This window comes from Myiozetetes cayanensis, unplaced genomic scaffold (assembly GCF_022539395.1).
Source record: "Myiozetetes cayanensis isolate MyiCay16 unplaced genomic scaffold, myiCay2020 scf27, whole genome shotgun sequence".
Taxonomy (NCBI): domain Eukaryota; kingdom Metazoa; phylum Chordata; class Aves; order Passeriformes; family Tyrannidae; genus Myiozetetes; species Myiozetetes cayanensis.
In genome coordinates, this window is record NW_026087488.1 from 4041667 (window position 1) to 4055599 (window position 13933).

Sequence of the window (13933 nt, forward strand, 5' to 3'; positions counted from 1 at the left end):
ATTCAAGTCTCTGTAAACTGGCAGGATTTGCATTTCACTTTACTCCCATTTTGTCTCATTACTAAGTGTGCTGAACAAATTATTAGGGAAACACCCATCTCAAAACCTTTTTATGTGAGTTCACCTCACTCCAGTATGGAAGTGGTAATTTTACTACAAAAGAAAATGAAAGAAACTTTTGTGGAAAGTGTTGAAAATGTATTCTAAAAGCTACAGCCACTGTCAGATATCCTACTTACCCAGTTTGGAGGTAACTTTATTCTCAGTTATGAACCTTTGAACAGAAGATTGAGAAATCTGTAACATCACTCCCAGCAGAACAAGCAGATACAGCTATAACGTGGAAAAAGGCTCAGATACCTTATGTCATGCCAAAAAAGATGTAGTAAAATAACTCACACATCAAAAAAGATTATTACACATTAGATCCAATACGTATCTTACACTTTATTGTTTCTGTACATCAGGCTCCCCAACTAAAGCCCACACATAAATACAAAATTCATGTATCAGTTTAGCTTACAAACCTACCCCAGGTACAGAAATCTCCTAGATTATTATTCAGGCTGTTTTTCTTGCTTTCCCCCCACACCTTTACAGGTTTGCTTTTTGTGACCATCACTTGGCAACAATGACTCCTGTTTGAGGGCTGAGAGCACCTTTGTTTCAGCCGGTGGAAGGAGCAGGGGCTGCCAGAGGGACTTTTTCACCTTGTGTTAAACACTCCCAGGTCTGTCCAAACCCTTTAAGCACCAAGGACTGTAGGGCAGGGTGGGCAGAATCGGCCACATTTAATATTCCAACTGTATAAACCGACTAAAGGCGTATCAGGTGACCCTGTAATCCTCTCCAGAAGTTGTTCTACTCAGGGACAATTTCTCAAAGGAAAAGTCAGGAATAAATAGCTGGGATACCCTTTTACTTCTGTGCAAGAGTCCACGCAGAGGTGGCTCTTCCTTTTGGCTGCCAGCCCAGGTGTCTCTGTGCCCCACAGGGACATTAATCCTCCTCCTTCTCGATGTAGGGCTTGGTGGTGACCCGAGCCATCTGCCGTGCCAGGTACCTGTCCCGTGCTGACATCACTGTCTCCTCGTTGCTCCGTTTGGCGAATTTGCTCATGCCCTCAGGAGGTTTCTGTGCTTGTTCTTTCTCCTCTTTCTCCCCTTCTTCTCCAGCTTTACGTTTCTGCTCAGACGAAACCCCAGAGCTGGAGGTGCCCTTCTCATCCACCTGCCTGTCTTTTCCCTTTCTCTCTTTTTCCACATCAGTATCTCCATCTTTTTCTGAAGATGCAGGAGTACTTTCCCTCTTCTCTCTGTATTTCTTTTCATCACTACCATATTTCTCTCTCCTCTCCTTTGCATGATCTTCCTTCTCTCTGTATTTCTCTCCTCTCTCCTTCTCTCTGTCATTAGATCTGTCTTTATCATTCCTTCTTTCTTTCTCTCGCTCCTTCTCTGACCCCTTCTCCTCTCTCTCCTTTGCCCTCCTCTCTCCTCTTTCTCTGCCATGTCCCTCCCTCTCCTTTCTTTCCTTCCCCCTTTGCTTATCATCCTGCTCTTCCCTCCTTCTGTAGTGATCCTTACTAGTGTGATCCCCGTGCCTGTGTCGCTCTTCCCTCTCCCTCTGATGATCCTTCTCATGGGTCCTGCTTCTCTCATAATCTCTTTCCCTGTATAGTTCATCATTTCCCCTTCTGTTTGGTCTGCTTTCCCCCCTCTTTGCCAGATGACTCGTTTGGGCTTTGGTTCGTGGCTCCTCCTCCACACTGGATGAGCTTGGTGACCTGGAATGCCTCTGGCTCTTGGGATGTTTGGCCTCCTCTTCACTGCTCACCGAGCTCCCTCTCCTTTTCTTCTTTTTCAAGTCTACTTTGCTGTGTTTGTGCCTCTTGTCATCATCACTACTGTCAGTCCCTAAGTCGGTATCAGCATCTGGATCACTCTCTTTCTTGACAGAGGGTTTCACTCTTTGTCTCTCAGACGGGCATTTGTCCCTTTCCGTGGCTTCATCCTGACTGTTGGGTTTTTCTTCCTTTATCCTACATTTTTTTTATGTTAGAAAAGAAAAACAACATTGAAAAGCCTGAAATCTTGGACTTTTCTACAAAGTGACTTCTGGTCAGGACTTAAGCAAAAGATGCTGCTGAGAAGTCTAAGAAAGCAAATCTGCCTGTGGCTCAGGTTCCAGGAATCCAACACAAAGGATTTCTGTTAAGTATCTGGTCACTGGTGAATGTGAGCTGATGAATTTTTCTAAAAGAACGACTTTGGTTAAGTATCTGCAGGCTCCATCTAAGGAAAAAGACATCCATTTGTATTCCTGTGTAAGCCTGTTGGCAAGTTACAGGTGTTCCTGTGTGCTTATTCCTCTGTTCATGTCAAATAATTATCCAGAGAAGCAGTAGATTGCATGTTTTGTTGACTGAGGTAGGAACATGGTTTCCATTAGCAGTAGTTTTTTTTAATTCAGTATTTCTGAAGATCTAAAAATAGAGCTGTTCTTTCTCTGTGTCCTGGTGTACCAGCATAGGTAAAACCAAAGTAAGAACATGCACCTGAACTCATCTGCAAGCCTCGCTGGGAGCACCACCTACAGCACTACCTGTTTCCCCCGGAATTAATTTTATGTGCCACAAAAGGAACATTTCCTTGATTTGCAAGATTAAGAAACCATTGTTTCAAATGACTTCTAGACAGAACAAAACCACATCATCCTGAAGACATAACGGAGAATTGCCTTATTTCAGATGGCTGAGTAACTTTAGCGATCACATTCTTTATTTAAGCTAAGAATTTACTTCCTAGTAATCCAATCTCAGATCCAGATGATCTCTTAATTAAAGCTGTATTTTCCTTGTAAAGGCAAGCATTTAACTAGTGCCACTCATGCTTAAGGCCTGTATTAAGTGAGGTTTAACCTGAGTTAATTGTTTCAAATGATCAGTTGTTGAACACCAGAAACATGTCCCCTTCATCACATTTATCCACAGGGCAGAAGTTTACCTCCTCAACTATCTAAATAATTCAGTCTCATCTCATTACTTTGCTTTGGAATGTGATATATTAGGATTTTAAAATATTCCCACATATTTGATTAATTCCCTTTTACCACAGCATCCTCACTCAATTCAGTTTGTATGAAACTGCAGATGTGGAATAAGCAAAAAGTTAGAGACTCACATTGTTTTCAGGAAATTCATAGCCCAACATCATTTCCTATGACTTACCTCTCTGCTCATTATTTTACCTTTTGTCTCCCTCATGATTCGAAATGTCTAACTTAATACAGATCTGCTAAATATTATGTAAGCCAAATTACATAAGGTTAGAATAATACCAAGCAGTGCTACAAGCATGACTGTGCTCTTGATACCTTTTAAACAGCATCCCTCTCCTGCTTGTTTTGTTTCTGTATCACTGGCCATCATTTTACCAAATAATTCAGTTAATCACAGGTATAAAATAACCAACTTAACCCACCAAGTGTTTTAGTGCTCTCTGTCTAACTCTCCAGTGAGTTTGGAATCACAAACAGCCAGATGTTGGGTTTTATACCCAAAAGCCTGTTGGAATCACATCCTACCTGGCTTCACGGAAGCTGCATTTAGGCATTTCTTCTTCCCCTACCCTCTGGTTTAAAAGGTGTCTGTAAAATCCACTGAGATCCCTCTGTTTGGTCACATCCAGGTACGCTGAGAGAAAGGAAGAAAGGAAGGTTGAATTTACTGGGCCACAAATACTCATCACACACAACTCACAATTGGTAGACACCACCAAGACTGCAATCTCCATCCTGAAGGTTTTCAAGTTCAAAGTGAAAAAAGCTCAGGAGTAACCTGCTCTGACCTCTCAGCAGAACGTGCTTTGAGCAGGAGACTGAACAGATGACCTTCAGAGGTCCATGCCCACCCAGTTTATGTTGTGATATCCTGTGCTTTACATCTACTCCTGGGACACTGCATGGAATGCCTGAGGTAAGGACTGTAAACATCATTGTATCCCAGGCTTATGAGTCTTCCTTCGACAACTGACCCTCCCTCAAAAATTGAAAGTACCAACCCAAATAGTACTGACATACAGAGGAGCTTCCTCTGCTCCTTTTGTACCCTGTACAAAGGAAAATAACAGTCCAAGTGGGATCTGGTTCAGGATCTGCTACTCTGGTCCTCTTCGATTTTATTTATCTCAAGCCTCAGAGAGAGGCCAGATGACAATGTTTTAAGTCATGCCCAAGGTCATACTTCTTTTTAAGGACAGTTATTTCAGTGTGACTCTCACCCTCAAGAGCTGACTGTCTTCTTTCTCTTTCCTCCTCCTCAGCCCTTTCTTGCAGCTTCTTCTTATAGGCTGAGGTCACAAAAGCCTCTTTGTGTGCGAACTCTCCTCCTTCCATTTCTCGCTCTTTCTGAATTTTTCTTTCCATTCTTTTTTCTTGTTCCTTCTTCCTAATCTCGGCTGCTTTGAGGATATTATGGATGTACCTGGGCTAAAATAGAAGGGAAAAAAGTTACTGGGTTGAGAAGTAATTGAGGTGGCTGAGAAAATACGAATTGGGATCGATGGATATGTTAAAGGAAGTTGGTAATGGAAGAAAATTGACAGAAGCAAGTCTAACATGTTCTTACCCTGGTGGAGAGCTATCCAAAATAAACTGTCATTCCCTTTTAGATCCCTAACGTGCCATGCTTCCCAGGAACAAAAGAGGTTGCTGTATTCAATCAAAACAGTCATCCCACCTTTGACTGGGAAGACTTTTTACTCTAAATGAAATTAAATGTTTTTCAATTTCTCATCCCTCTGTCTTCTGTTCTGTAACAGTCTTGCCTTTCTATTGCTGTAAAGGAGTGGGAAGCTTCCTTTTTTAACCCACAGAACCTGACAAGAGCTTTCAAATGAAAAAGAATAAGTAACAATGAAAATACCATTTGTCAGGCTAATTCAGCAATGCTCTGAAACAAGGCACTGGGCTGTGCAAATGGGCTCACATTTCACCAGTGGGAGTTCATCATTTTAGTCCTCTGACAGTCTCATGAAGTTTAAAGGAAATGCCTGTGGCAAAGATTACAAGGTAACCAGTCATGGTTGTTCCAGGCAGACGGGGGTAAGACAGACAGCACACACTGCCAGGTATTGACCTTTTTGTCATCTTGTCCAGATAACATTTTGGCGCTACTTTCTTTCTTCTTCTGCTGCATTTCATCATAAATACTGTCATATTCATACACTGTAGCATCTTCCTCCAAAGCCTTCTGAATCTCCAATTTAGTCTGAAAGAAGAAACGGAGGAGGAGAAGAAAAGATATCAAAAAAATCATAATAAAATCTTTACTATTTTCAAATACTTCATTCCTACATTGTAACTTCAACAGACCTACAGCACAAAGCTACCCGCTAGAACACTGAGTGTAAATTAAAAACAGTCCCTTACCTGTTTCATTGCTTGTTTTTTCAAGGCTTCTTTCTGAAGACTTTCCCCAACAGATGGCTGTGAGAAGGAAGCATTGCAGAAACAAAATTAATTACACTGACACAGATAATATTATTTTTCTACCATTCTAACCAACCACCAGGAAATAGTCCAATTACATAAGTCACTCTCTCACTTCAATGATATTTTCTGTAAGCAGAAAAACTGTAAGTTCATCCACCACATACAAAGAATTAACATTTTCCACATGCAAACAGTCTGTGAAACAGCCGTGAGTTAGAAAAGTACTGAATTCTTCCAGCATGGACTTGTCATCAGAGATGTAGCAGTCATGAGTAGACTCTTACTGACAATCACATGAAAAAAACCCCTCATAGTACTCATAGTAAAACCCAAATATCCTAAAAGATTTGGCATTTATTTCAAGTTTGAGCTGTATCATTAGCTCTGTATTTTCAGAAATAAGAACAGTGCTGAACAGCATGTACTTCAAATATTACTGTTTAATTTCTCAAGATTCACATGCTAGAAAATAGCAAAGTTTATCTTCCCTAAGTAGAAACAGATCCTTACTGAAAATATTTCCTAATTATAGTCTTTAAAAAAACCCTTCATATTTTATTTAGTTTTTTCTTTAATTAGTCTTGAACTAACTGAGTATCTATCTTTTCTCAACCAATAGATAAAAGTGTTTATTAAACAGATCCACTATAATGACAGGACTTGTACTCTTGTTTATGTAATTAAATATCTCTTAATCTTAAAAGACAGAAATAGGAAGGAAAAATCCTTTTGCATTCTGGCAGCTTCCCAAGTTTTGCGACTTTGACTAAGACATGCTCTGTGTCACATTTGAAAAAGACAACGAGATTCTGTAATTTGCTCTTAATAAAATTAAAGAAAGAAAACCAACTGGCAGAGAGCTTGGCAGAGAGGACTAAGATCTTCTGAAATCAATCAGAATTAGCACCATCTAAATTCAAACAGATCCCCTGAACAAGAAGGATTTTGAATTCTTTTGATGCTTAAAATAAAATAATAACATGTTGCGACCCCTCTTTCTTATCCTATTAAAATTTTAACAGATGTGTCAAGAAGGAAAAACACCGAGTGCTTTTCCCCAATTGCCTACAGGACAGACTGTAAACAGTGCAAATCCCCTTTTCACCAGGGAATTTCAGAGCAGGCAACAAGCGGGGCCAGGATGGAGTCCCATTCTAGGTGACTCTGTGCACTCTCCCTGTGTCCCCTCTCACCTCCTCAGAGGTGCCTGCTGATTTGGCAGGTGGGCAGGGCAGATCCTGGCCCTGTGCTGAGCCAACCCCAGCTCTGGGGAGGACTAAAATCACACTTTCCTGGCTGCAGGTGACCAGGTAAGAACGCAGACCACACTCAGGCTTTAGGAGCTGAGCTCAGCAAACAGCTCCACAGAGTCCTCTGTGGTCTCAGGGACTACACCCTATCTGCTGCAGCTCGCTGATTATTTGGACTACAATTGGATATAGTCTCTTATTTATTTATGTAGTTGGTTGGTTGGCTGACTGGGGGAAGTAGATAGCGGATTATTTAGTTTAAAACAACCTATAGTTCATCCAGTATTTACCTCTGGCTTTCTAGACTGAAAAACTGACGCTGAGAAGTAGTTTACAATACTGTACTTAATTTTATGACATACACTTTCTTTTGAAAATGCCATAAATGAGTCAGTGTAAACTGTAAACAGCCATTTTAAATTGGCATAGGACACACAGCAGCATTGCACAGAGGAGCCTGACTTCCAGCAGACCTGGCTCTTGGGAAAGAAAACGACTGAGGGTCATCACTGAAGGTTTCCTTTATGGAAAACTCTTACACTGGTTTAACAGAAAGGTACCTCAGCAACAAAGGATCTCCCTGCACTGTTCCAGAAGGCAAGGGCTCAGTAAAACACAAACCAGATTCTGCACCTGTATTTACAGAACAAGCTTTATTCCACCGAAATATCTGACACACAGCTTAGAATGTTTTTTCCTTGTCTGCCTACATGAAATAAGTGCACTGATCCACAAAGATTGCACAGACACAAAAGCAATATATAATCCTCACTACTGGACATCTGATGGTAAAGGAGCCCATCTGCCACTTGTCTGGAGTGGCAGTGAGTGCACAGAAAACAAACACCCTCCTCAGTGGTTTATGGGGGACAATTTCCTGTCGCGCTGTGAGCTCTGACAGATGAGAACTTCCCGTCCTTTTGTATTGTTTTTACTTATCAACTGCCCGTTTATTAAAGGCCCTACAAGCTCAGCAATCTGCCTCATACCTTCTCTTTCCCTGTAAGCCAAGCTATTCTTCTGAAGCACAAAGCTTATAGGTCAGTATTTTATGGAAGGAGAAAATCTTTTAACCCCATCCTGTGAGACAACACAGAATCCATGCAAAGCAACAGTCTCTTAGAAATGAGGCTCTCCAGTCTCTACCACTGCTCTGAGAGCATGGGAGACAGCTTGTACACAACTGAAAAGGTTATTAAAAAAAAAAAGGCAATAAATTCTCCCAATCTGCTAACACTTCTCATTGTTCTCTCCACTTCTTATCTCCTCTGGGTATCTTGAGCTTGTTTCAGGTTTAGTGCTTATGCTACCTCCTTATTTTTATCCCAAAGGCAAACACTCCTTGTAAGTTTCTTCTTAAAATACTTTCTTTACGTTGCTCCCAAATGACCAAAGAAGCGCAGACATTCCAACTGGTGGTTTCTAGGAAGCTACATCCTTAAATCTGAAGCTGAGGATGTCTTGTAAAAATTGTTTCAGCTATTTTAAGAGATGCTCTCAAAGTGTATGTGAGGTGTCTGATTTGTTTTTCCCCACTGAGACCAACAAACTCTGACATAATAGCTATTATTAATGGAATATCTCCTATTAGCTGCCTAACCTGCCTCCTAAGGAAAAGCATTTGTGGTTGCTCCAAAACCCCTGGCACGGCACTTATTGACACAACATAAGACTCCACTCCTTTTCTAAAACCAAAAGATGCTTCTGCTGTAATATAACATGTTATGGAAGATCCATAAGGAGGCTCTGCCCTTTAACACTGCCCTTTTGAATTCTCCATGTGCTGCTTTGCACTAGACACATAAAATAAATTACCTTTGTTTAAAGTGAAATCCATCTGAAAGGGAAATGAAATGCTTCAGTGATGTCAGGTGGACTCTATGCAGTTTGATTTTAATCTCTCACTGCAGCCATCCAGTTTTAACTGAATGCACCGAAAAATATTTGACCAAACAGGAACAACAAGAAAATTTGCAGTGAAAGAAGCACAGACAATCAGCCAGTTCTCAAAAAAAAAGCTTACATTTAAACTGAGTCAGTCATCCCAGAACACTGCATTGGTAAAGATTGAGAAACAGACACTTTCAGAGAAAAAAATCATCTCACTGACTTTAGGTGTCTACTTCAGAGTGAGGTAAGTTGTGCCTCAGAAGCATTTGCATCTTTGCTGACCATACAGGGAGCTCAGGAACTCAAGTGCAGCCACCTGCACGTGCCCCATGTGGCCACACCTCTGAAAGGCTGAGATCTGACTCCATTCACTTCATCCTTCTCACATCTCAGGCTCTGAGATCGTTGGATTCCCGACACTTTGGTCCCAAAAGGTCTTAAAATGAGCTCCTTACCCCCTCGTGTATATGTATTTAGGAGGGAATCCTTAATGCTTGCCCTCACAGGGACCTGTACTATCCAACTCCAGCCTGCACATGGCTGAGCCCTCCATGCACATGAGACTCAGTCTCCATGTGGAAAAGAATAAAAATCACATCAGGCAACAGAGTCCTCTCAGTTCACACACAAGTCATGGGTACTACCAGAAGATTAAGGGAATGAACATGAAAAACAAGTCATATTCACAGAATTAGTTCTCCTTGGCATTTCCTCCCAGCTTCCAGAAACCAGGAGATCAGGGACTTCCTGGACTTGAGGATGCACCTGGTCCATTGTTTGACGCCAAGATCATCCCTTAATTTGACTAATCCGTTTCTAAATCCATATATATTTTTGGCTATGCCACAATATCCTGTGGCAAGGAGTTCCACACTGTGTACAGAAAAATCTCCAACTTCCTCTTGTTTAGATTAAACCAGTTCCTTGGTAATTCTATATTATAACCTACTGCTCATAATATGAGAAATGGCAACATCACCTTAGTTCCTCTGAATCATTCCTGATTTTACAGACACCCTCTGAGTTACTCCTGTCCACTTCCTATTCCTCAGAAAACTCTTTTCTAAGAACCCCTTTAGTCCACTTAGTCTGACTGTGCCTGGAACTGTTGCATAAAATCTGGTCAGCACCAATCCTCACACCTTAGAGAATCCTTTTTCAGTCATACTGTTCCTCTGCAAAACTGCAAAGTGAATGGAAGGATCTGTAACCAAAGCCAAAAATCTGAGTCTACAATGGGATATATTCTCTGCTTATTTTCAGCTTCTGCCTGCTTAAATACTTGATTTATCTTTTGGATGGTCACTAAAAAACCCACCCAATCCAGCTATGCATTCACAGAACTATCCACACCGACTCCATGACCTTTCTCCTGAATTTAGCACCTACTGAGGTCTATGTGCAGTTATTTTTTGAGCAACACTTTTCACCCTGTAGGAACAAATCAGTTTTGAAAGGCTGGTAAGGAACAGGAATACACTGGGTGATCCTGATACAATCAAGAAACAGAAATTTTGTCTGCTGTACCACAGAGATAATTTCAACTAAGCTCCAAAGGTAAAACAGAACAATGAACAACACTGGCAATATACTGACAAGCCACCTCTGAAAACACAATGCATGAATAAGGGAATAATCTCTTTGGAGAAAATGAATAGATCACAAATAAGAGTAAGTCAGAATGGAAACTCATTTCTATATCATAGTTCGTTGTTGCAGCATCTACCCTCTACAACAGGCTTTCCTAAGGGCAACAACCTTTCCCTCAACAACTCCTCATTATGAAGGCAAACAATTCAGAGCTATATTGGCTAAAGTGACTGTAACCACCTGCTTTACTTTTTCCCAGTCAACATTGTATTTCAAGAAAATTTCCACCCTAGGTATTCTGTTTCATATGAACTAACCCAAAGATCATCTTCATTAACAACTAACACCCATTAATATACTTTGCCACAGGGGGAAAAAGAATCCTAATTCCTTCAGCAAAGGTACAGGCAAAATCTTAATGAAATATGCATAGTAACATAAAAAAAAAAATAAAAAGGGAGCAAAGTTTGGTATCTAATATATAATCACAGACCAAGTCAGGTGTGCAGATTCCCCAGCACAAACTTTATTAGAGTTCAGTTAAAAATACATAATCTCCAGACATTTGAGATGTAGTTCTGACTGATAAGGCAGCAGACAGGAAATGAAACCCCTCCCAAATGCTGCTCCTTATCTGGAAAAGCTCTGAAATTATTACTGAACTAATAAAGTAATTTTGCTTTTTTTTAAAAAAACAATCTTCTTTGATAAAGGCAGTTATGAGATTATTACTTTTTGCTGGGTATGTACCATACTCTGCAGGACAACTTTTAAGAGTCTTTATAACAGACTCTGGCAGTGAATCTGTCAGCCTTTCTGAAAGGGAGGATACTTGAGTTGTTAAGCTAAAAGCTGGCAGCCAGCATCATACATTATTTTTACTAGAATTATTAGCATTCATTCTTTGTCCTTTAATATTTAGATATTAAGAGAAAATTAAAAAATACAAGACAGTCCCATACTGGGGAAGGTTCCCACTCGCACCGTGTAATGTTTAATGACAACAGATTAAATCCAGCTTATTCCTGGAATCTGGAAAATGTGGGGTCAGATCCTTAATGTAGGGAAAGACACCAAATCCCAACTGACAGGATCCACTGCCACCTCCGTTAGCTGCAGTTAAAGGAAAGCCTCCAGAGCCACAGAGCCAGCTGTGAGCTCAGGGGAAGGGATGCCCAGCTGAGTGAGGAAAGAGATGGGATTTCAGTCACATTCCTGTTGTCCCTGTTTCCTGTGAGCTGCACTGCAAGGGTTGAGTGGGTATCACTGGGAAGGTCCTAAGCCCTTTCATGCCCTGTGTAACAGGAGCTCAGACACCTCCCACAGCAACACTGCATGCTGTGATGGAACCAGGCACACAGAGGGTGGGCATTGCTAGATTCAGGCTTTGACATAAAAAATACAACTGCTAGTTCATTTAAAAAGATTTTAAAAACAAATATTTCATGAGTCAGAAACTGACCAAAATTATCTGAAGATTTATTAGCCTTGTTTTTTTTCAGTCACACAAAAGAGTGAGCATGGAGTGAAGCTCTAGGGAAATAAAAACATCTTTGTAACACAGGTTCTGTTTCCAAAGTTCAAATGATACTAAAGTTCAACTTCTTAAATGTTAAAATTCTAGGCTATAGGTATAGGTAATATTTGTTTTCTGGGTTTTGTGGAAAAAAACCCTAAGCATGTACATAAGGACATTATGACTAAATCACCACAAGTAATTCCAGATCGATAAACCCCAGAAAATTGTAACATTACATTCAGAGAGCCCCATCCATGTGGAGAGTGAACTCCACAATGCTGAGTTTCTATTCTTTACCTGCAAATTACGAAGCTACTGGCTTTAAATCCTTCACGAATTTTGGTTTAGCAGGTGGGTTTCTTAAGGGCCCCAGCCCAGCCCATCCCACAGCCCGTTCCTGGATGCTTCCCGTGTTCCCAGCACCATATCCAGGTAGGATTTACAGCACACACCGCCCTCTGCTGGGGCAGGTAGGGAGCGACTGTTTTGAAGGGAATACTTTATAGAAAAGAACACTACAGTGCAATATCATACATCTCCTTTTGCTTTAGAGCTTTGGGGTTGTTAAGCCTTGCTTCTGTTCACAGTGACTGTGGACACCATAAACCAGTCACATCAGATTTGGGTGGAATGAGCCAAAGGATAAAATACACTTAATAATATCCTTAAAGGGTAAAATACACTTAATTACCACACTTTAGATTAATATCTGAGTAAGGCCTGTTGATTGGTCTTTCTATTTCCAAATGTATTCACCAGTGACAGCCAACAAATCTCTTTACAAGCTGCAGTTAACTCCTGCAAACAGGTTGCCACCTGTGCTGAATTTTTGAACAAGTTGACACAGAAAGTGACAATCAACTGATCAGTTCCATGTAACTCACACTAAAGACAACACAGATCATGTTTCACACCCAAATCCAAAATGACAACACAAATCCCAGTGACACTGCCATAACCTGATGCAGGCATTAAGAGCTGGACACAAACAACCTGCAAAATACAGGCTAAAATTTCAGAAGAAAATTGTTGAACTGACCTCTTCATCTGACTCATCTGCAAACACCGAGAGCTTCTTTGAAACGAGATTTTTCTGTGGCAATTTTTTGGGCATAATAAGCCCATATCTAGAGAAAAGAAAAGAAAAAAAAAGTTACTTACAACAAAACGTGGGGCATGTTCCAAAGCAAAGATCTGCCACTCACTATTTCAGAAGCAAAAGCTCAGTATCAACATAATGTATCAAAGGTAGATGTGAGCAGCCTTCACAGCAGAGCACTCAGCCCTGCCACGCACCTGCCAGATACTCCCAGGGCTATTGCTGTCTTTTTCCATGTAGAGTTTCTGGATGTAAATTTGTGTCCTAAATTATGGCACAAACCCCTCTTGCCCAGAATTCTCCATGGGGTTTTCTTTCCTCCCTCGGAGAAGTAAGAAATTACTGTTTAACCTGAAGGGATTTAGCCTTAGTCTACACCACAATATTCTACAGCTACGTTTGCAGTGCAATAGGAAGTTCACCTGTTTTGCTGGCGATGTAAACCTCAGGTTTACAAAGGCCAAAGGACAATATTTAGTCTGATTATGCCACGCACAAACTGACTAACCACATACAGACAACTCTTCTGCTGACACGGCCCACCTCTGTTAAAAACACCTCCTGTGGGTACTGAGCAAACTCTAAATGAAGGATTTCTCCCTCGTCTCCCTTTCCCTGAGTCCATCACTGGGTGAATGGTTCGCCAGAGTGTATCTCTGAGCTGGAGCACCGCACCGTCCTGGGGGTACGACCCCACCTCTGTGACCGCCCTGAGCCCGCCCCTCAGCTCCCTCCGACCCGGCTGCCCCGAGGCCGGTGCTCGGGGGCGGGAGGCGCGGCTCTGTGTGAGGGAAAACTGAGGTGATTCCCTTCCCTAAGAGTACAAAACACCCCCGGGCAACACCGACGCTGCCTCAAACGCCTGCCCGCTGTCTGGGGTTTGTTTGCATTTAATAAACACAGTTTTAAATTCAGGCCGACACAGCGGGGCCGTGCCGCGGACACCCGTGACAAGAGAGTCCACAGGGAGGAGGTTCTGCCAGAGCTCGCCCCGGCCCTCAGCGCCGGCCCCGGGAACCCCCGGCGGGGCCCGCCCTCCCCTTCTCCCCCGGCACTCACTGCTTCCCCAGCGCCGCCATCTTGCCCGGCCGC

At 41.8% G+C, this 13933-nt stretch overlaps 1 protein-coding gene across 1 annotated transcript; it reads right to left on the reverse strand.

Moving 5' to 3' along the window:
• Positions 1-427: 427 nt before the first annotated feature.
• Positions 428-13933, reverse strand: NSRP1 (nuclear speckle splicing regulatory protein 1). The gene is made up of 7 exons (XM_050321762.1): positions 13901-13933; positions 12782-12869; positions 5431-5487; positions 5138-5269; positions 4281-4488; positions 3586-3694; positions 428-2041 (listed from the first exon to the last, which is right to left on the reverse strand). Exons 1-7 carry the CDS (start codon positions 13918-13920, stop codon positions 1000-1002), a joined length of 1656 nt encoding a protein of 551 aa, XP_050177719.1. The 5' UTR covers positions 13921-13933; the 3' UTR covers positions 428-999.

Bases quoted from the DNA above. Each gene is read 5' to 3' on its own strand.
- NSRP1 (XM_050321762.1), bottom strand. From the start codon at position 13,920: ATGGCGGCGCTGGGGAAGCA. The intron at 12,870-13,900 runs GTGAGTGCCGGG...TCTTTTCTCTAG, and splicing joins ATGGCGGCGCTGGGGAAGCA to ATATGGGCTTATTATGCCCA. The intron at 2,042-3,585 runs GTAGGATGTGAT...AAAAAAATGTAG, and splicing joins TGCAGCTTCCGTGAAGCCAG to GATAAAGGAAGAAAAACCCA.